The 24148-nt window shown below is 40.0% G+C and overlaps 2 protein-coding genes across 7 annotated transcripts in view; both read right to left on the bottom strand.

Moving 5' to 3' along the window:
* Positions 1–7429, bottom strand: part of LOC116313513 (kielin cysteine rich BMP regulator) — a 32588-nt gene extending 25159 nt beyond the window's left edge. For 5 of the 6 annotated variants that reach the window (XM_039615732.1, XM_039615735.1, XM_039615733.1 and 2 more), the window contains exons 1-6: positions 6560–6761; positions 6328–6422; positions 5119–5633; positions 4734–4803; positions 3805–4058; positions 3636–3699 (exon numbers count right to left, since the gene is read on the bottom strand). In XM_039615732.1, coding sequence (XP_039471666.1) covers positions 3636–3699; positions 3805–4058; positions 4734–4803; positions 5119–5633; positions 6328–6422; positions 6560–6594 — 1033 coding nt within the window. In that variant the 5' untranslated portion in view covers positions 6595–6761. Of the gene's footprint in view, positions 1–3635; positions 3700–3804; positions 4059–4733; positions 4804–5118; positions 5634–6327; positions 6423–6559; positions 6762–7309 lie in introns of those variants that run through there. The other variant, XM_039615734.1, reaches the window with a different exon arrangement.
* LOC116309974 (myosin heavy chain, non-muscle-like) overlaps positions 1–24148 on the bottom strand; it is a 156450-nt gene that overhangs the window by 81042 nt on the left and 51260 nt on the right. The window lies entirely within an intron of this gene.

Raw genomic sequence — 24148 nt, 5'->3', positions numbered from 1 at the left:
GTGTCTCTCTGTCAAACTTCTTTCTCTTTACTCTTTGGTGGATCGATCACCTCTGATTCTGCCCATGGCTTGCTTTCCTGCACCTGCAACTCACTGCCTGCCTCATTAGTGCTGTGTTTTTAACATAGCTAAATACAGTGTTCTTACAAGCAGTAAACCTTTCATTTCCTATTGAAGTTTACAAGTTGAAATCTTGTTGTAAATAAACCTTGTCAGTTGCTTGACTCTTCTCTTTGGTTGTGTTTATGCTGGAGTGTATACTGTAAGTAAGAAAATCTAAATGAGGGCATTTTTCTGGTGCCACCCTCTGCCATCTCTGTCTGTCTCCACAGGTTTTCTTTACCTTTTCTCACTGAGTCACAGATGAACATCTGGCTTTGCTCTCTTTCCAGTAATAACAGAACAGCATGGTTCTCATGTAATATACACACGCTTGCCTTTACACACGCATACACATTTTATGGACTGTAACCATAAGCAGAATTGTCTTCATACTTTCCGACGTTAAGTCGCACAAGTCTATTAACACTGCAGGATATTTACTGTGGGAGAAACAGAGCGACGAAATCATGACAGAATGTTATTTTTCTGAGGGATTCCCTACCAAACAGATGAAATCACGGTCTTAATAACTTCCTCTATTATGTCTTCATCCATTTAAAAGATTATGTTTATAGTACAGCAATCACTGAAGAAAAAAGTCACATTTTTTTAATCAAAGCATTTACATTCCTCGTTGAATATAATTTTGCTGACCTTGGGTATTTCAGCCTTTAATCACTGTAATGACTCAAACAATGTGTTTGTGTGCAAGAGAAGGCAATAATCACAGCACAAACAAGAGGTTAGTAAAGCAGTGCCTAAAGGCATTTCCTTTAGCAAGCCAAGAATGCATTTGCTAAAAGTGTGAGTCCTCGAGTGTGTGTAATCATGGTGCCCTTGCAGCTGTCCGCTCTACGTATGTACTAGCAATGAAGCAAGTGCCAAAGGTAGGTCAGCGGGGTGTAAGAAAGGGGACAGTGAGCTGAATGTGTGTTGCATTCATGGGAAAATCAAGAGAATACTTAATTAAGGGAATCCTTAATGAGGCTAGTCCAACATCGGAAAACCCCCATGTCTTTGTTTCATATGTACATGTAGTTTTACACAGTTTCCTCAAATGCACCAAGCAGAACGTGCAGGAACTGTTTAGTTTCAGTGTAACAACACATTACTGACAAATTATCCAGTTAAAAGACTGACATGATAAATATTGTTGTTTGGATAGTTTTTTTCTGGTGATGGAACGAAACCATTTGAAATCCATTTTTCCCAGTCTTGTCCTGGTTTTCTCATACCCTTTGGGCGACGATATGGATCGTTTGTGCCCTTGTTTATAAGATAGTGCTTGGTGCCACACAAGCCGTATACACGTAATCACTTGCCTCACTCCCCGCCCCCCCTCCCCCGGCAACTTAACCTCAAAAGAAAAAAAAAAAAAAGTAGAGAATGAGAATGAATCTAACGCAATGAAGTGGTACTGCAGAGTCCAGAGATCATTTATATGTTGTCACTACAAGTGACGCATTCTATGAAATTGAGAAGTATAGAGGTGAAAACACATATGCTGTGTTTTATAATGAGCTGAGCTTGTCATTTTCCTCTGCTCACATAAGAGATGCCTTAATTCTAAATGTTTACACATGTAACGGAAACCGTGCCTTTGTTTGCTGATACAGCATCCTCCCAACATGCACTATTTCCAACAGGGACCAAATGAGGGGAAATTAGTGCTGTTCCCAGGGCAGAAGAGGAAGTCTTCACAGAGATCATTAGTAGGGGCAGCAACTCGTCCCCGGCCCGGGATGGGCATTCTACTTTTTGCTGGCTGAGAACCATGGCCTCAGGTGCTGATTTTCATTCCTGCTGCTTCACACTTGACTGTGAACTGCCCCAGCATGGGCTGGAGGACATCACCCGATGAAGCCAACAGAACCACATCATCTGCAAATAGCAGAGATGCGATTCTGAGGCCACCAAAGTGGAAGCCTTCTGCCACCTGGCTATGCCTAGAAATTCTGTCTAAAAATTGAACTAAGAAGTAGTTTGATGCAAATCCCCCCCCTTTTTTTAAACTATGTAGATACAGACAGAAAATATAAATTACAATAAGATATATAACCTTGAACAGGACAGGGCGATAAAATTCATTGACTACCATATATGAGACTAAAGGTTTGCATTCTGTAAATAAAGCAAAAGCAGAGGACAATGACAGAGAATATTTCATACACTATGAGAAACTAAAAGAAAGCTACAAAACCTGACAGAAGGTGGCTTCTAAGCTTGCCTTCATTTGCAATTGTGACCAACCTCAAGCCGTTCTGACACGTAATGAAACATAAGGAAATAGTGAAGTCAAGTAAGACATGATATTTGGATGCAAATGATCATTTCCCAAATGTTGCTAATACCAACAAATGCTGTAGAATTTTAAACATAGTTTAAAAGATAAAAGCCATTTTATGAAAGCTTGACCTTATTTAACCTTGAAGAAAAGATCAGCGGTAGAAAGTAATGCGATATTTAAAATCCCCATATGCCCTATTTTACGCTCTACATTGACTATGTAGCATTATCATCACTTTGATCTTTGGATCAATCTATTGATCTTGAAGGAAAGGTCAGAGGTCAAATATGACATATTTTAAATCTTTATATGGTACTTTCTCTACATTGACAATACACACCACACTTAAGAATTATAGTTTCTAATTTATTAGGCTTTTTGTCAGTTTTGGACCAATAAAGTTCACCTTGAAGACCTCGGTGGATCTATGCCAAATTTTAATGGATCATTAACATCACCCCACGCTAGAGCTCTACAAAGTTTTATCAGCGTTCATTCAAAACCTTTCAAGATGTTATATTTACAGACAGAATAACAGACATACACAGAGGAGGAAGGAGGAATTCTCTTAACCTCCTAAGACCCAAAGTCTTTCATTTTTCATTTCTCTTTGCTATTTGGGCTGATTGGGACCTGATGAATGTAAAAAAAAAAAAATTACGTGATTTTTTTTTTACCTGATTTTTGTTTCTGAGAAAAGTGAGATCCACATATGAGGACATTTGCTTTAAATTTCGACAGGGCAGTTGCAGTATAATGTAAGTGGATTTTAGGCCCTTGTAGAGCAAAATTTATTATTTTGGTCAAGACAACCCAAAATGTGATGTTCACATATGTGTACGCCAGGTCCTAGGAGGTTAAGGAATCTCTGGGAAACACAAATTTCATGTCAATCTTTTCATGTATAATTGTGTCAGTAGCATTGTTGAAAGGCCCTGAATACATTTTCACCACACAAAGGTTGGACAGCAGTGTTCTTCATAAACATTTTGTGAAGCTACTCTAGGTGACTTCAGTGTGGGTCAAAAATACCTGCCTGATCTGTTTGTGTCCCCCAGGAAAAACAAAAGCTGTGACAGCCATCAGTAAAGAGCTACTAATCATGTGTAATATTGTTGCTGACAGTAGACACAAAGACATATTTACATTTTCTCTCTTTCATGAATACAACAAATTTAGAATTTGAAAAATAAAATAAAATAAAACACCCATGACAGATCTCACAAACAGACAGAAGCTTAGTCACCTTCTCTGCATTGGTTCTTCAGACATGACTCCAGGAAGTATACACGATTTTGTAGGTTGTTGTTCTGTTAGAAAACAAACACACAAACAAAAAAATCTCAGTGTATCCTGGAATCATGATTCATCTTATAATTTTTCGTGAAAACTCATACACTAAGTGTGATCTTTACCTGCTCTCTGACGATGCCCAACTCACGAGTCAGATCTGTCACCTTTCTCTCCAGCTTCCTCAGTCTCTCATCTTTCTGTTCCTCAGAAGCAGAATTATCACCTCGAGGAGGCTCAGCTCCCTGCATCTGATCACTCTGGATCTCCTGAGAATGATAGCTGGTTTGGTTCTGTGATCTTTGGTTTGTTTGAAGTTTACTGGGTAAATCATTGTGAGGTTTGCTGGAGTCAGTCTGGGAATCTGGGTCATGTGCACCTGGAGAAAATAGATTATCTAAAATAAGAATCAGGCAAATGGTGGAACTCCTCAGTAGTGAATTATACTACATTTTTGACACATTATAAGTTCTGACCAAATGGCAGCCCCCACGTATGCCATCATACACTATATGGTCAAAAGTACTGGGCCGCCTACACATTAAGCTTACAGGAGGTGCTCAGCCATGCAAACATCTGCCATGAAGTTCCAGGTCCACAGTGTTTGCGCTCAGAAGATGTTTAAAACTCTGCAGAGAGTTGGTGAATTTGACACATCATGCTCCTGAGCACTTGCTGACCTTGCTCTTTAACTTTATCTGGTCTGCAACCCTGTGGCTGAGTTGTTGTGGTTCTTTGCTGCTTCCACTTCGCAATAATAGGAAGTTAGTCAGTATATAGACCCCGTCACCAGGAACATCAAATCATCTGCTAAAAACCTTGGTAGGCCTCACTGCACCACTGCCTGTGTGAGTACTCTGTTTCACGTACTCTGGCTTCATATATTCACATATTTCTTAGGGTTACTGGGTAATTGGTGATTGGCGTTAATGTGATTGTGAATGGCCGTCTGTTTCTATACATTATGTCTGCAATCGATAGGTGACCGTTCCAGGATGTACCCCCGCCATCCTACAAAAACTGTGATGGACGGAGAGATGGAATCTGCTCTTACCTGTAAGATTGCAGCTCCATGGGCGCCTTGGATATGCTTTCAGTGAAATTTCTGCTGCCTTCAAATATCCCTGCATTTGAAAAAATACAATCAGTACATAAAATATATATGTTTCTGTTATGTAGAATAATGGCATCCATTATGGATATACTGCATATACTTTGATATACTATCTGATGTTTTATTTGTAATTATGCACACGGTAAATCTAAGCTGACTTTCTTTCCTGGTAGTATTTTCAGCAAAAGGCAGTCTCCTGTGATTACAAGGTTTATAGGACAATACCTAGTGTTGTGTAAAATACTAACAGAGTACTGTAAATAAAGAAGTTCAGATGATGTCTATCTGTGTGGAAGCAGATATGCAGTAAGCACAGGAAACTCACACTAAATTTACTGCTTCTCTTTCCTAATGTGCTGCCAAGAGTGATGAGAACATCTTGAGGCAGTTCTAGGTTGATCCTGTTCTCATTTTCTATTGGAAAAACTGCAGCTTCTTGACAGTCCACAAAAAATGCCAGTCTGTCAGGCTCCAGGCTCACAGCCAGATGTCCCCACTTTTCACTTGCAAAAGGGTTTGTGTCCAGAAGGTGAATGCTGGCAAAGTCGTATGCTCTTCCTTCAACCTGGTAGTCCACACGCAGGGTGTTATTGACAGTGGAGGAGATGATCTGGAGAATGGGCGAAGATGCAGACGAAAGAGAAAAGATGGTGGCAGTGGATCGAGGCGCCTGGCGCCCCACCACATGAACACCCATGCTACCCTGAAGGTTGGAATACAGGAAGTGAGAATATTCAGCAGAAAGTGTCAGATGAGGTGCTCGGTTACGTAGTTTGTAGATCATGCCGCTGCTCGCACTTTTTCGGTGAGGTAGGTCTAGTGCTTCCACAAGATCAATCACTATAAAAGAAATAAGAGACACTGTCACATTCACATCCATATAACATGAGTTCTGGAGTAGAGCACTGTGATTTCTGGGTTATGATGATTGTGAGGCTTTGTGTGAGAGATCTACTGGTCAGTGACCTCAGTGACCTGAAACCAAGATCACCAAGATCTGATCTGTTTGCAATTTCAACTTATGACTCTCTTTAAATCCGATGTCTGGTGCTTTGGGACTAAAGTCAGAAACGGAATATGACAATAAAAGCTTGTTTTGTTGTTCATTGATGTATTTATATTATGTTGAAGTATTGTGAAGTAGATGCACAGGCATACAAGGTGAAAAGCAATCACTGCTAGAGGCAAATTAACTTTCCAAATGTCAGATTTTGAACTTTTTCAAAACTTAAACTATAGTTTCTTTGAAAATGAACACTTAATATAAACACATGTGGGACTGGGCAAGAATGCACATTAAAATCATTAATTACATGTCAGCTTTTGTATTGTGATTTTTTAAAGACATTACTATTAAGCTTAAGTATTTAAATACCAATGTTTAGTAAAATAAAAAACAACTCCCTACATATCATTTATAGCTCCACTGACTGTACGCAGATTAATTCACACTTAAAGTGATAATTTAAGAAAGTTCGATCAAAACAGTAAAATAAACAATCCATGACCCCTGTGACCCTGTGTGTTAACTTACCATTCTCGTTATCTGCACTAGACTGTCCGAGCACGAAGAACACGAAGAGCAAATGTATCTCCAGCAGCACAACCGCTCTGAGTTTCCTCTCCATTCTCCTCAGCCAAAAGAAAAAAAAAACAGAAGCTCAAAATCAAAATACTTTAGACAAATATAACAGCATTTATCGTCCTTTTAGCCATGGATCATTGAGTTTAACGTTCAGTGTGTCACTGCTCCTCGTCAAGCAGACCTCTCCAAAAAGCGCTCAGGGGAAACGTGAAACATCTGGATCCGGTGTTGCCAGATATTGCAGATGGTTTTCAGCCCAAAAGTTATTAAAAACTCTTCAAAATATATAGATTCTATAGCCGAGTTTACGCTCCACTGTGCTGCTTAGCGTCGAAGAGGAATGAACACAGGCACTGCAGACACACATACTCACACATACGGAGACACACAAATGTGTGTGTGTGTGTGTGTGTGTGTGTGACGATGTGTGTGTGTGTGTGTGTGTGAGAGAGAGAGACAAAGATTATTGCCAGAGTTCTGGACCACAGTTCCCGCCTATCACTTAAAAACAACCCAAACAGCAACCCGTGCACATGAGTGCTGCACTCAGTGCATACGTACACGCACGATTACAGGAGTCCGTGCGCTTCATTCCCCATGAGCACCTTAACTGTAGGCAGGTACCACTGCACCGCCGTGCGTGTGTGAGCGCGTGTGTGTGTTTGTACTCATGGTACTTGTTTCAAATTAACCCATAAAATTTACATGAAAGAAATAACCGCCAAAATGATCCCAAACACCCGAATTGTTTTTGTAACATAATTTTAACCCGCACGATTAATCTTTAAAACTGCTTAACTGGGCGGAAACCCACCAGATCTGGCAACACTGCTGACACAGTCTTACATTCCCCCTTGGGCAGTGATTAAAAGGCAGATAGTAGTGAAATTCTGTTAATTCACAACTTTTGTCAAGATATCACATGTTTTACATGAAAGGGGTCGAGGCCGCAGATATTCACGTAAGAGAAATGTTCAGGTGTGCAGCGCCGTGAGTTCATCTAGTTTCTAGTAGCAAAAAGACATCCGTTACTGCCTTTTCTTGTCTTGTTTTCCTTGTTTTTTCCTCGAAAAAACATCTCCACCCAGTGGAGATCCCTGTTTCTGGTAATGAGCTAAAACCTGGTCTGGAGACTGGAAGGGAGCCATGCTGAAGCATCCAAAAAAGTTTGTGACAGAGGGAGAGAGTAAATGTGAGTGTTAATGTCTTACTGTTTTGGAAATAACCCCAGTCTGCATCCCACTGTGCTTATCCCTCCACCCTCTGTCCTATTTTCCTCATGTTGCCGACATCTTCATCACTGCAATGACTCTTATTTTAGATTCTTTCTCATACAAATCTCATAATTCTTAGCTGTGAAACTTACAGGACAAATAATACATCCTGTTTTATCTTAATGAAGAGATGATAGAACACCCAAGTGATCCTTAATGGATGCAGTTGATGGGAGATTCTCTTATCAGGCCAAATTGCTTTCCATCCATTAACTACACAATTACTGTAGATCTGAACAAAGACCCACCCATCGTGCTAGTTAGATTGTTTTCAATCAAAGTTATAAGTCCTCCATCCACCCCATCCCAGAGGAATTCCTCACTTACCTTCTAGAGGGTTGATTGTAGATGCAGAAACTCTTTCAAGGAACTGCTGTTTAAGTGTAACACCAGAGTGGCATTTTGTTCTGTAACAATGATTGAAAAGCAAAAAGCTGCACTCACCATCACTTTACACAGTGGCTCTTTCCTTTTGGAAATATGGCCTAGTTTCACAGTTAATCAGCAAAAAAACAAAAAAAAACAAAACCTGCCCAAAAATCTACCAACCTACAGCCCAAGAGTATAAAGGTGTATTCTTAACTGAACCCACACGGGAGCAAAAAACAAAAACAAAAAAAACAAAAACATTCCCAGTTTTCAGTGACCGTTATATCAAGTAAGACTGTTACTGTTTCTGGAAAAAAAAGCAGATGTTCACATTGTCAAGGTTAAACTATAGGAGGACTGCCGAAACACAGCTGGGGCAAGTTAACGAAGGAATTTTCAACAAAATCACGACAATTTATGCAGAGATCTCTTCTGGGACCAGAACATAAACTCCAGGTTAAGTTTACTATTCCAGTAAATCAGTCCTTAAAACCTTCTTTACTTTTTTGTTTAGTCCTTCAGTCGTTATTACGAAAATATCCATATATAATAATTTTATAAGTATTATATTTGTTTGAAATTATCCTTCTGGCCAGCTCTGTCTTCAAAAAAAGAGACAATCTTTTATGTAAATAAGTCTTTTTAAAGAACATATAAAAATTATTTTGTCAAAAAGTGATTGGCGCTTCTTCCTTGTGATAGAAATGTCATTTTTGGCTCAAAGTGGTTTGTTATTCATGAAAGATATGTTTGAGAGATTATAGGTCAGCAAGTCATTTACAGCAGTTTAAATACTGCTGATGTTCCAAAAGTGATTTCTGGTATTTAAACTGTTGCACATTATTTGTTGGTCCATAATCTGTCAGACGTAACTCAGAAATATCTTTCATGAATTATATAAAGCCATTTTGAGCCAGAAACAATACTCCTGCTACAGTATAGAAGCTTCAACTGGGTTTTGGCAAAATTACTTTTATATATACTTTACTTAGGAGCCTGTCACTGGCATTAAAAATGCCTTTTTCAAAATAGATCTGACCAACCGGCCAACAGAAAATGCAACACATATAACATCACAGTTCTATAGTAATAGTACCAAAGAGGGCTGGATTGATTATAGCATGTACGATAATGCAGTATCATAAAGATACTTTCTTTATTTTATATACACTGCTCATTTTGATATCATATTGATATTGACTGGGTAGTTTTTAGGAACAAAATGATGCAACCTTGGTTGATGGAATTGAAAATGATCAATCTACAGACAGCTGAATACACCCTGAAGATCAAAGAGAAAAAATGATTCAGCAGGCCAGTCCATTTTGCTGAAGCTTTATTGCAGCAACTCAAAATGGTACTCAGTAGTTTGTATTGCATCCACATGCTTGTATGCATAGAAGCATGATCCTAATAAAACAACAGATGTTGTCCTGGGGTATCTCCTCCCAGATCTGGACAGACTGAAGTGCATCCTGGTGGAGTCAGATGAATCGAAACATATTGTCCCTGAGGTGCTCTGTGGATTTAGGTCAGGGGAGTGTGAGCCCAAACAATTATATCAGTTCCTTCATCTTCCTAGGACCTGCATACCCTTGTCACAGGAGGCCGGGCATTGTCGTGTACAGGAGGCACTCAGGACCCAGTACTCCAGTGTAGGGTTTGACAGGGGGTCTATGGATTTCAAAATGATACCTAATTGCAGTCAGGGTGACATTGCCTATAGGCTGTAGAAGTCTGTGTGTCCATCCATGGGTATGCCTCCCCAGATCATCAATGACTCACCACCAAACCGATCATACTGAATGACGTTACAGACAGCACAATATTCTCCACAGCTCCAGACCCTTTCACATCTGTCGCATGTGCTCTCATCTGCGAAAAGCACAGGGCACCAGTGGTGGACCTGCCAATTCTGGTATTCTGGCATTGGGCGATCGTGGCTCAAGACTTGGCACTTTGTCTTGTAATCGGAAGGTTGACGGTTTGAGCCCCGGCTCCGTCAGTCTCAGTCGTTGTGTACCTGGGCAAGACACTTCACCCGTTGCCTACTGGTGGTGGTCAGAGGGCCCGGTGGCGCCAGTGTCCGGCAGCCTTGCCTCTGTCAGGGCGCCCCAGGGCAGCTGTGGCTACAATGTAGCTTGCCATCACCAGTGTGTGTGTGAATGGGTGGATGACTGAATGTATAATGTGTAAAGCGCTTTGGGGTCCTTAGGGACTAGTAAAGCGCTATACAAATACAGGCCATTTACCATTTATTCTATGGCCAATCCCATAATGCACCCAGGATGTATATCTTGTGAGCACAGGGCCCACACACTTCAGGCCACCTTCATGAAGTGTGTTTCTGATTGTTTGGTCAGACACATTCACACCAGTGGCCTGCTGAAGGTCATATTGCTCTGGCAGTGCGCTTTTATTCCTCCTTACACAAAAGAGCAGATGCTGGTCCAGATGACAGGTTACAGAGCTTCTATGCTCCTGTCCAGCTCTCCTATAATAATTGCCTGCCCCCATAACTCTTTTCTATGCTTTTTTCTTTTGAGACTGTAAGAAGAAGAGCAAGGTAGATGGCTGGTCCATAGATGGAGGATGAGACCATGACAAATGATGTTAGTGTCATTATTTTTTAATGGCCGCTGTTTTTCTGTCATTTATCTTCCATTTTTTAAAGTTGCTTCTCTGCTGACATCCAGTGGCCATCTCCAATTACAGCAGTTAAAAGTTTTGTACCGGTATGTAAAAATAGGGTTGTTGTTGCAGTCACACAGTGGAAGTGGAAGCTCCAACCCCCACGAAACACTAACCCTAACCCTAACCCTAAACTGAACAAATGGACCTCTTCTTCTTCTTCTTCTTCTTCTTATTGTTGCATTCACAGCGTAAGCTGAGGAAGGTCAAGAAGTCTTATTTTTTATTTTCTGTACCAATGTATTTGATAGCATCTGTTCACAAAGTTTCTCATTTGGAAAAGGACTCATTTCAAAGTATGCAACATCTATTTTATCATATAATTGAATAAAAAAAATAACACTACTGGGTAAGTCTTGAACCATTTCTTTATTTTTGAGCCATTTATTTTAACTTCAGGTCCTTGTACACCAGTGGCTATTGTAAAAGTAAAAATGGCCCGTTTGAAACTGAAGCTCTGGTGCATGTGTCCAAAAAATAAAAAAAATAAAAAATCAATACAGTGCTTCAGAAACATTGTGCCGAGGCTTGGTTCGTCTGAACAGAGCCAAGTGATCAATGACGTCCCAAGCTTCATTCGGCACATCACTGCTTCAGTACCTGATTCAGGGTTTATAAGGATTTGTGCTGTGTTTTGGTGGTGATTTTGTGCCAGGGAGTGAACCAGTGTGTGACACAATTAGAGACATGGAGCCAGGAAGGGAGGATGCTCTGCCTATTCTAAAATAAAAACCAGTTCATCTGCAGTTCTGCTCGCAGGTCTAAAATTTAAATAAAAAAAAACACATCAAGAAGTCACAAACAAAAGGAGCACACAACATGGCACACAAGGAAGGCTTATTCACCAAAATGATCTATTATTAAAATGGACATAACTTTAGTTTTTTCACCCAAAAAATACATGTTCTGAGTTCTGTCTGATATCAGCCCGATATCAGACAGAACTGTCACATAATATCAAACAGAATATCAATTCAGCTCTGTAAACAGCAGCAGTTCATCGTAAGTTGTACATTCAAGCTGCTCTTCATACTTTTGGCCACCAGATGTCACCAGAGACGACTATTGAAACGCTTCGAATAATGAACAGTTTTTTAACACAAGCTTCAATGCTTCAGAAAGCTTTGTTTGGCCATCACTAGCAATTTGTTTTAAATCTGTTTTACAGTTTTTCTCAGTCGCTTTGGTGCTTTTCTCACATCACTATTAACATTTGCACAACAGTTAGTGTATTTCTCAAAACAATTGGTGCAAACTGCAAAACCTAGTGGATAACCTGCAAAAGCAGGTCACTTGCTCAAAATCGATAATCCATTCCTCAAAAGCAAGTATTCATGTCAATGAAACTGTCAGTGTCATCAAAATGAGAAGTCGTGACACCATCTTTATGAACAAGATAGTCAATTGGCTTTGTCATGTTTTCATTATGACAGTGTACAGTATTCTCTCAGTGTTTTCCAATGCAAAAAAGGGTAAGAACTCAGTGACACTACCTGAAAATGCTCAAGACAGCACTATACACTTTTTGTAGAACCATTTACAGTAAAATCTACAGTAAAGTTAGAGATTCCTGTAGTTAGGGAAGTAAGAGAATACAAGACACTGAATACGTATGTTTCACATTTTTACTGTGTAGGCTGTTTGTAATTCTACAACACTGTGCAAAAGAAAAATACTCTACAGTCACTTATTTAAAATAAACATAAGAAACACCCTTTTGGTAGAGCTGTGCACAAATGTGAACAATTTACAGTTTTTCTCAGTCGCTTTGGTGCGTTTCTCAGAACACCATCAACATTTGCACAGCAGTTAGTGCATTTCCCAAAACAATTAGTGCAAACTGCAAAACCTAGTGGATAGCCTGCAAAAGCACGTCACATGCACAGAATTGATTATCCATACCGCAAAAGCAAGTATCCATGTCAATGAAACTGCCAGTGCCATCAAAATGAAAAGTCTTGACACCATCTGTATGAACAAGATAGTCAAATGGCATTGTCATGTTTCCACTATGACAGTTTATAATTTCAGTGTTTCCCATTGCAAAAACAATTGGTGACACCTGAAAATGCTGACGACAGCACTATGGCCTACCTGTACAGCCATCTGAAATGTGCAGTGAAGTCACTGTAGATGTTATGGGAGTCTTGGGAGTAACTGAGACACTGAATACGTACGTTTCACATTTCCATTGTGTAGAAGTGTTTGTAATCCTACAGAATTGTGCAAAAGAAAAATATGCTACAGTCACTTGTTCACTGTAGAATACATGTAAACATAAAATCACCCATTTGGTAGAGCTGTGCACTAATGTGAACAATAAACAGCACATGTAACAGTACAGTAAATCATTCTGGCACATCCAGATGTTCCTGTCTGTCTGGCCACATATTTTCATCTACATCACAACAGATGTTATCCCTCACAATGCAGCGAGGAAAGTATCTCCTGGAGTGGCGAATCCATCCTCTGCAGGACCCTGCTGTGATGTCGTCACATGCTGCATCCATGGCTGCTAGCAGGGCCATTTGCTCATGTGGATGCTGGTCATAAACTTACAACTGAACTTTCACACGCCTCCTCATGAGTGACAGCTGTAATTCACCTGAGATCAATTGTTCAATTTCGGAGCCATTTCCAGGAAAAATGATACAGAAAGGTATAGGATTTGCTTGACAGATGGCCAATATTTGGCATGTGATAACTAGTTCAACAATTTTGTGTGTGATGACTCAAGCAATGGATGTATGACAATTAGTTTTATTGGGAATGACTATTCAGCATCCATAGGTATGATTACTTTTGACTGACATGACATAAGCAAATGGAAATGTCAGGAAGCAGCAGGAAATGTATGGAAGCAACTGATTCATGTCCAAGATCATTTGCAGTTTGTTCAGAGAGGAGAAATTGCTACTATGATGTGCACAAATGACTGAGTGTTGTGGAGGTTGAACTAATAGTTATGAGAATTTCAATTCTGATCTGAGAAACGCACCAAAGCAACTGAGAAAAACTGTAACAGTACATATTGTAACTGAACTGTCATGGCCTGGGGGATCAGCAGGATGCTGATTGGCCATTTATACCTTTCTCTCTCTCTCTCTCTCTCTCTCTCTCTCCCCCTCTCTGTCGCCGTGGCGGAACTCATTGTGGGTTCACGCCCTTGGCTCACGCCCACGGAAGGGGAACACACCTGATGCCCATCAAGGCGATCGGCATTTAAGCCAGGAGGAGACTGCTGGTCTTCGCTGGATCGTTGTCTTCCTAGCGTCAGAGTCAAAGCTACAGCTACAGCACAATCAAGAGTCTATTGTGAACTTTGTAATTACATCTCGTTTCTGAATCTACAGACCTCCTGGATACCTTCCCTGTGTGAATCTTTGTGTCGAGTGTGAAGAGTGGATCTGCGGTCGCGAGTGTGGAGAGTTGGAAAACAAGTGAGTACCCCTTTGGATTTCCTTGGAGCCCTGTCCCTCACTTTGTTGTATATAGCACTGCCCTGCACTTCCTGTATATACACCTGGTGGATCCTGTAAATAAATTGTTGTGTACAGTTGATTCTGGAATCCTGCGCTTGAGTCCACTTTGAACCGTAACATGAACATACGTAAATCATTCTGGCACATCCAGATGTTCCTGTTTGTCTGGCCACATATTTTCATCTACATCACAACGGATATCATCCCTTGCAATGCAGGAAAGTATCTCCTAGAGTGGCGAATCCACCCTCTGCATGACCTCACTGTGATCTTGTCACATGCCGCATCCATGGCTGCCAGCAGGGCCATTTGCGCATGTGAAAGCCGGTCATAAACCTTCCACCTCCAGGCAGAGAAAAACTCATCTATCTGATAAAGGAATGGGGAGTAGGGAGGGAGATATTTAACCAGCATTCTGTTATGTGCTGCAAACCACTGTCTGACCAGATGTAAGTGGTGAAAACGGAAATGATCCCACACAACAACATACTTGTTGAGATGGCCTCCACCCCTCTCATTCTCAGGGACTATGTCCCTGTATAGAGTGTCTAATGAAGTCAGGAGATGTTGTGTATTGTATGAGCCACGAAAGGGAATAGGGGTGAGGATGCCATTGTCTGAGATGGCTGCACAGAGAGGGGGGAGGGGGGGGAACAACAATTGTTCAATTTAGGAGACATTTCCAGGAAAAAATAATAAAAAAAGGTATAAAATTTGCTTGACAGAATTTGATAACTAATTCAAGAATTTTGTATGTAATGACTCAAGCAATGAAATGAAGACTACTAGTTTTATTGGGAACGACTATTCAGTATCCAAAAGTATAGTTCATTTTGACTGACATGACATAGGCAAATGATAATGTTATAAAACGGCAGAGAATTGTATGAAAGCAACTGATACATGTCCAAGAGCATTTTCAATTCCTTCAGAGTAAGGAGAACTTGCTGCTATGATGTGGATAAATGACTAAATGTTGTGGAGGTTGCACCAGTGGTTTTGAGAATTTTCATTCTGATCTGAGAAAAGCACCAAAGCAACTGAGAAAAACTGTAATAGTATGTGTGGGTGTGTTCTCGTCTTTGTGCAGTGTCGGGTCCTTGGAGAAGTTCCCGCTTTAACCACTCACACCTGTTGATAATCACATTCACCTGCAACTGATGAGCTCATCACTGGGCACTATTTAACAGGGTGGCTTCAGTCGACGCTGGATCATTAAGTGACAATAATCAGTGAAACCCAAGCTTTTGCAAAATTGCTGATCTTATTGGGGTTTGTCTAGGTGAAGTTAACCTCTGCCTCCTTGTGTGTCCAGGAAATGGAGAACGTGTGTTTGGGGAGGAATCACTGTATAAGGAGCTGGGAATCACGTTTTGTTTGGACTGTTTGCACTATAAACAAACACTGTCCCCAAACTCACTGGCCCTAATAGCAGGAACTCCTGCTATTAGGTCCTATTATCTGCCATTTGGCAAACCTGACACATGCAGTCAAATCTGATTCAAAAGGGAAAGCCTTGCATTATTTTTAAATCAATTCTGTGTTTTTCTTGTTTCTACCTTTTCTTTTCCTTCTTTTCTTTCTTTCTTTTTTTTTTTTTTAAAAAATGAAGAGCTGAAGCTTAACTAACTTTCATTAATCAAACTGACTGTAAATTTATTTAAAACTGCACTGATCACTGGAACCTTTTCTAGCATTCTTTAGTTGTTTCCGATTGCTTGGACACAAATACAGGATGTGGGAGGCAGACGGAAAAAAAGGCAAGCCACTTAAGGCTGAAGTAATTTTTATTTAACAAAACAAAACAAAAAGAAAACAACCTAATGTCCGTTAATTAATGCACTCAGGAGAACAAAAAGGGGAAACACACTGGGCAGGACTCTACAAAAAACAGAGGAGAAGATAAGATTTATACTTATAAGGTAATTGTGGAAGTGAGAACAGAGAAAGGAATGAGGAACAGCTGAACATGATTACAGTAATCAGCAAACAGGAAGTAAACCCCAGACAACACACCAAAGATTTGATAACTGGCCAAGTTAAACAGAAAACCCAGAAGATAAGTAAGCTCTGAGACACAAACTCACAGTGAACAAGATTCAAAAGGGGCAATGTGGAGGCTGTAATACTGACAAAATCAAAATCAGCAAATACAACAACAAAAATCTAAATGATAAATATTGAAAAAAACAAAAGTCCAGAAGAGAAACAAAGGATTCCACAAAATAAAGATATCCGACAAGAGAGAGAGTACAAGTTTATTCTGAGGGTGTCACGCAAACACATTTTGATAATGTTTATGACACACATGCACATGAGATAGTATCTTGTCATTTGTGTCGGTACAATTATGGCACACGCAGAATCTCACTAAATTTCTCAAAAAAAAAAAAAAAAATCAGTGTAATACAATAAAGATATTATTTTTACCCATTTCATACCTCACATGTGCAGATTTGACAGGGGTCATTGGCTGAATGGAAACTCTCCCCTGGTCCATATATTCTGCTCTCAAATACAGTCTTCTCACAAAATAATGCCAGCCTATTACAACAAAAGAGTGTGAATATTGAAAATATGGTTTTCACTACTGGGCGACAGTGCAGACAAACAAAAACTTAAAAAAAAGGAACTTAGACACTCAGGAGTTGCACCTCACCTACATGTAAAAATATCACAGACCATCACTTAAATAGTGTTCAAATATGGAGAGAAACCCAGCTACCATGCCTGCCCATCACTGAACTCCTGTCTATTTAGCATGCACACTGAGATGAGACAGAGAGTGGAGGAATTAGAATTTTCTGGTATGCTTTGAACTCAAAAAATGGATCTGGGAATGTAAGCTGATCCTCAATCACTTACATAATATTGATATTTGTACTGATATAATATCTATCCTGATGAACACGAGGATGGGGAAAACAACCAGTGAGTGGGATATGTTTAGATGTATACTTTACTTAGAAAAAGTGCTTGTGTGCTTTGAGTACTTGTAACCGCTAAGACTGGTGGATCTAAATCTTCACCACAAAGTCTGTTCACATACAAGAAGAAGGGGAGTGAGTGGGTTAGCGCTCAGGGCACAGTCAGCCTTAACACACCATTTATTTCCATGGAAAAAGACAAAACCAGAATTACAAATGCAATTTTACAATAACCCTATACAATAAAAAGAACTCAAGAACCCAATTCTCAATACGCTACAAACCCTGCTGACAGAAATAAATATACTGTCACGGTTCTGGGTCATTTTCTGTTTCTTATGTTTTGGAGTTTTTCTGTATTAGGATTTATGTCTGATTCTTTAGCTATCCTGTTTTAATGAGTATTATAAATCAATGTTTCAGTTTGGTTCTGCTCATGAGTTTAGTTTGATGTTAATTCTTCTTTAAGTCTCTGTCGTCCCTGGGTTCCATGTGTTCTATTCATTCAGTCTGCCTCTCAGTGTCAAGTCTGCATCTTTGTGATTTGTTTCGTGTTTTCTGTTTTGATAGTCCCAGTCTGATGTCAGTGTGTTTAGTTTTACTTCTCCCCTGTCTCGTTAGTCTAATTTCTCCCAGCTGTGTCTGCCTCCTGTTTCCCATTCCCTGATTACTCCCCAGTGTATATAAGCCCTGTATTTTCCTTTGCTCTCTGTTGCATCATTAGCGTCTGCTCACCCTCATTCTCTCTGTGTGTTCCGTTTGCTTGCTTGCTTGCCTGCCTGTTAGTTTATTTGTTTTCCCAGTTCAGTTTTCTGTTTTTCCTATTGCCTCCGAGTCCTGCGTTTGGGTCCAATCCTGCCTACCTGCATAGCACACAGCCATGACATATACACTATCCAAAAAATACTACATACTTCTTTGAGTTGTTAGCATGCTGTCTGTGCAGGTGCTTGCTAAGAGCCGAAGTTGTGTTAACAGTATGATGCAGCTGTTTCTGTCCTGGAGCTGTCGCCACTTTATCATCACATTCTCATCCTTTCTAGTGTAAAAATAAAAGTAATGTCCACATGCTCTACTATTTTCCTTCTCTGACCCTGACCAACAAATCAGCTGATTGTAGTGAGAGTACAAGAATTGACAAGCGGGATCGAGAGGCAGGCAGACTAATGATTCCAAGTGTAACCCGTTCATGTGTTATGCTTGTCATTGTGTTGTGTTCTGGCGTGAAAGTAAGAGGCAGGAGACAGCACTGGGTCTTTACTGCACATCTGCAACACAGAAATAAAGGTCTGAGCTGTGTGTGTTGCGCGCCTGCCAGGACACCTCTCCTCCGGCCATGCTGAAAGGAGCTGTGCCTGCAGCTTCATTAACGCTACAATAATATCCATCCATCCATTCGCTTCCGCTTATCCTTTTCAGGGTCGCGGGGGGGCTGGAGCCTATCCCAGCTGTCATAGGGCGAGAGGCGGGGTACACCCTGGACAGGTCGCCAGTCTGTCGCAGGGCTAACACACAGGGACAGACAACCATTCACACTCACATTCACTCGCACATTCACACCTAGTGACAATTTGGATTATCCAATTAACCTATCCCCACAGCTGCATGTCTTTAGACGGAGAGAACCCACGCAAACACGGGGATAACATGCAAACTCCACACAGAAAGACCCTGGCCTGATGGTGGAATTGAACTCAGGACCTTCTTGCTGTGCGGCAACAGTGCTAACCACCGTGCCAGTGCTAACCACCGTGCCACTACAATAATATAATAAATCAAATACAACAAATTGTTTTAAACATTAACTTAAGCTTTCAAAAACAAAAAAGCACAAAATAAATAATATATCGCTGAAAAATCATCAAAAACAACTTATAAGAACAATAAACAAAATCATTCAAAAACAAATAAACAATCAGACAAATACAATTTAATTACCAGGACCCAATATTTTGCTGCTTATAGTTCAAACATTATACTTAAGTACAATCATATTAATAATCACCATCCAACAGGCAATATACAGTGGCTTGCAAAAGTATTTGGCCCCCTTGAACTTTTCCACATTTTGTCACATTACAGCCACAAACATGAATCAATTTTATTGGAATTCCATGTGAAAGACCAATACAAAGTGGTGTACATGTGAGAAGTGGAACGAAAATCATACATGATTCCAAACATTTTTTACAAATAAATAACTGAAAAGTGAGGTGTGCGTAATTATTCAGCCCCCTGAGTCAATACTTTGTAGAACCACCTTTTGCTGCAATTACAGCTGCCAGTCTTTTAGGGTATGTCTCTACCAGCTTTGCACATCTAGAGACTGAAATCCTTGCCCATTCTTCTTTGCAAAACAGCTCCAACTCAGTCAGAGTAGATGGACAGCGTTTGTGAACAGCAGTTTTCAGATCTTGCCACAGATTCTCGATTGGATTTAGATCTGGACTCTGACTGGGCCATTCTAACACATGACTATGTTTTGTTTGAAACCATTCCATTGTTGCCCTGGCTTTATGTTTAGGGTCGTTGTCCTGCTGGAAGGTGAACCTCTGCCCCAGTCTCAAGTCTTTTGCAGACTCCAAGAGGTTTTCTTCCAAGATTGCCCTGTATTTGGCTCCATCCATCTTCCCATCAACTCTGACCAGCTTCCCTGTCCCTGCTGAAGAGAAGCACCCCCAGAGCATGATGCTGTCACCACCATATTTGACAGTGGGGATGGTGTGTTCAGAGTGATGTGCAGTGTTAGTTTTCCGCCACACATAGCGTTTTGCATTTTGGCCAAAAAGTTCCATTTTGGTCTCATCTGACCAGAGCACCTTCTTCCACATGTTTGCTGTGTCCCCCACATGGCCACATGGCTTGTGGGGGACACACAAGCCATGTGGGGAACAAAATTTATATTGTTCCACTTCTCTTTTAAAAATAAAAAAATAAAAAAATATTTTCACTTGTTAAATACGGGACAGACTTGACTGGGGAAAAGAAAGGGAAAGAAAAACAGCGGGGAAGAGGGACGGGGATAAAGGGCAAAAAACAAAAACCAACAAAATAAGCAGACAAAAAATACATATCTCAATCACCTGGATCACCTGTTGGGAAAGAAAAAAGAGAAGACAAGCAGAAGGAAAAAAAAAGAGCAACATAATAAACAACATCACAATGATCTATGGGAATATAACAGTAAATACTAAATATTAGACATTATTGTGCAGCACGTAAGATCAACAGCGCACAGTGTGCTTTGAGGTAGGAGCCAAAAAGGGTGTTTTTCGTTCCACTTCTCACGTGTACACCACTTTGTATTGGTCTTTCATGTGGAATTCCAATAAAATTGATTCATGTTTGTGGCTGTAATGTGACAAAATGTGGAAAAGTTCAAGGGGGCCAAATACTTTTGCAAGCCACTGTAACACTGTACCAAAAAAAAACAATGAATGAAAAACCGGATCCCCAAAACATAGAAAACATCTCCATACCTGCAACACAGAAATACATTTGAGTTACTCGCTAGTGATGTTCAAATCGTGAACGAATCGTTCAATACTAGAGAATCACTTTACTGACTCGTGAATCATGATTCACAAGCCCAAGTGACTCACTGACTCATCCCTGTTGCTGTTAGCAAACTAATTTAATTAGTAGAAATATATCTAGCTTAAAATTAAAATTGTGGGGAAAAAAACAACAGCCAGTTTCTTAACAAAAACATTTCTGCTCTGAACTGGAAGAAAAAACTCTGAGTAGAAACCTCACATCAAGAAAATAGCTCCTCGGTTCACGGTAGCATCGCTCAGCTAACATGCTAACAGCACATTTGAGTTACTCACCCCCTCCCTTCCTGTGCTGAATCACAGCGTAAGCGAATCACTCACTCACTCATCCCCTCCCTTGCTGTGCTGAATCGTAGCACGAACAAATCACTCAGGACTCACTCACCCCCTTCTTCTTCTTCTTCTTCTTGGTTGGCAACCAATGTTAAGGCGCATTACTGCCCCCTGGCGCACAGCTCAGTGGACATTTAAATATATATAAAAATATATATTTGACATATTTGAGGAAAATACAAATAAAATAAAAATAAATAAAATAAATGTTCCCTTTAGAAATCTTTTTTTCCTCTTTTTTGCTCTATAAAAATAGTTTTTTCTTTTTTTAATCACTCAGCAGTAGGATATACATGAAAACAGAAACAAATTAAGTTTGAGTGAAAATGTACGTTTTTTGCACTCTCTGGGCAACTGACTCAGTGACTCAAATGACTCAAAAAACCCGATTCACTTTGGTGAGTGACTCATTCAAACTCGATTCAGTGAAAAGAATCAAATTTACCATCACTACCTCCGGCCATGCTGAAAGGAGCTGTGACCGGGGCACACATGCACGCACCTACGTCACCACGCAGTGCACACACACACACGAACACACACACACACGAACACACACAGACTCAGATCATACAGGTAGGAGATTAAAATGCAAAATGAAATACTTAATTTTAAAAAAAAAAGGTGTTTTGGGTGAAATTCACAAGTATTTAATACATATGTTACACAAGGAATTGAACTGCTGGAAACCAGTTCTCGATTTCCATCACTACATGCTGCAATGTCGGTGCACTGAGTGGTTACAGTTGGAGTGTGGAAAGTGTTTCCTGTGACTGTGGACTGAGCCAACACAACAAACACAACACATTACTGATATATCATCACATTCCTCTTCTAGGTATATCTACAAATACATATCTGTGTGATGTTGTTACATAAAAAAAACACAAATAGAGTGGCTGTTTGAGGTGTGTGTTTAGTTAAATATTGCGATGGACAAATCAAGCTGTGTATAGATTCTGGTGAAAGTGAGCTCTGGAGTTAATGGGACACATTGCTTGTGTACAGCAAACTGGAAACTGACTGTGTCTATCTGATCGGATTTGGACCAGCCTGGAGTTTCTGGAGATGCTGTATATTTCCATCTCCGTCTCCACCTGCATGGATGTGATTGATGGTGTTTCAAGTGTTGCACCCTCAGAGAGACATGAGTCCATTCTCCTTTTGGCAACTTCATTTTCCTCAGTTCAGATTTGGAGTTTACATGCAACATTGCATACCATCAGCAGTTGACACTCTTTCGTCTCACACACTGTTGTTTTTTTCTTTTTCTTTAGCGTTTACTGATGACCAGAGATGGGCAGTAACGCGTTACTTGTAACGCGATTACTTTTTTCAAGTAACGAGTAATGTAAGGGATTACTATTGCAAAAACGGTAATTAGATTACCGTTACTTTCCCGTAGGAACGCTGCGTTACTGCGTTACTAAAACCGTGATTTTTTTTGCGAGAACGTCTCATGACAGTGGCGTGGCGAGTGCGACGTTCGTGACAACAGCTGTCTGCAGATCATAATATATCGAGTGCGGGACAGTGTAGCATGCAGCGTTTAAAGCGTGGAAGTACTGACCTTATTTTGAGTTTGATTCCATAAAAAGTGACAAAAACATTAGTGTCCGTTGTGCGTGGGAAGAAAACTTCTTTTTACAGCGAAAAAACCCTAAACTTCCAAGCAAGCAGCGAGTGTACTACGACGTAATGTGAAATTCACAGAGAAACTCATGGATTCTTCCACTGACCGCCGCGGCACACCTGCACCAGGGTAAACCTCCGCCTACCCCAGTCCTGCTTTACAGGTGAAAATAGAGCAACAGGACCGCTAGTCTTTGATTTTATTTATTTTCTGCTGTGTTTTACTTGCATCTATTTGAAAGAGTGAGTGTAAACACAAAAAAATATTTTATTTTATGTGCTGGAATGTGCAGAAAATAGGTTTAAATGTTAAACAAATTTCTTCCAGTCAGAGAATGTTGCATATAATTTAATTTTTGCTTGATGCATAAAGTTAAAAGATTAAAAGTAATAAAACAAGTTTTAAAAAGAGACTTTTCTATTTGATTACATTTTGTATGATGGATTATGCAGAAAAAGTAGAATTGGGCTGAAAGATCTATGGCTTTATCACCTATTCAGGTTGTAAATTATGTTTTTAAAAAGTAACTAAGTAACTAACTAATTACTTTTGAAAATAAGTAATCAGTAAAGTAACGGGATTACTTTTTGGGGGAAGTAATCAGTAATTAGTAACTGATTACTTTTTTCAAGTAACTTGACCAACACTGCTGATGACATCACGGGCCAGTCTGAACTCTTTACTCACTGTCAGTATAAATGACTTGCATGAGATGATGAAATATAATGTTTTATGAATACTTAAGTTTTCGTACTACTTCTGGTCCAAGGTTCTGGCAACCTGACTGGAATCTGGTGGTTTTTGAGTAGTAGGAAGTAACACAGTCAATCTTTTTCTTTCTTTCTTTTTTTTTCTCCCAGAGACTGAATCTACCATCTTCTGTGTGAAGTTTGCATGTTCTGATTATGACTTCATGTCACAAATGATATTAAATATATCGGTTAGTTCAAAGATCTCTCTGATTACCTTTGGTGAACTGAAATTTTCAGTTCAGTTCAATTCAATTTTATTTATATAGCACCAAATCACAACAACAGTCACCTCGAGGCGCTTTATATTGTACAGTAGATCGTACAATAATACATACAGAGAAAAACCCAACAATCAGATGACCCCCTATGAGCAAGCACTTTGGCGACAGTGAGAAGTTAAAACTCCCTTTTAACAGGAAGAAACCTCCGGCAGAACCAGGCTCAGGGAGGCCATCTGCCGCAACCGGTTGGGGTGAGAGAAGGAAACAGGATAAAGTCATTCTGTGGAAGAGAGACAGAGATTAATAACAGGTATGAATCAATGCAGAGATGTCTATTAACGTATAGTGAGTGAGAAAGGTGACTGGAAAGGAAAAACTCAATGCATTATGGGAATCCCCCGGCAGCCTACGTCTATTGCAGCATAACTAAGGGAGGATTCAGGGTCACCTGGTCCAGCCCTAACTATATGCTTTAGCAAAAAGGAAAGTTTTAAGCCTAATCTTAAAAGTAGAGATAGTGTCTGTCTCCTGAAT

The sequence above is a fragment of the Oreochromis aureus genome, linkage group 7 (genome assembly GCF_013358895.1).
Source record: "Oreochromis aureus strain Israel breed Guangdong linkage group 7, ZZ_aureus, whole genome shotgun sequence".
Classification (NCBI taxonomy): Eukaryota; Metazoa; Chordata; class Actinopteri; order Cichliformes; family Cichlidae; genus Oreochromis; species Oreochromis aureus.
The sequence above is the reverse complement of the archived record's forward strand: the minus strand, read 5'-3'. Positions and strand labels throughout refer to the sequence as shown.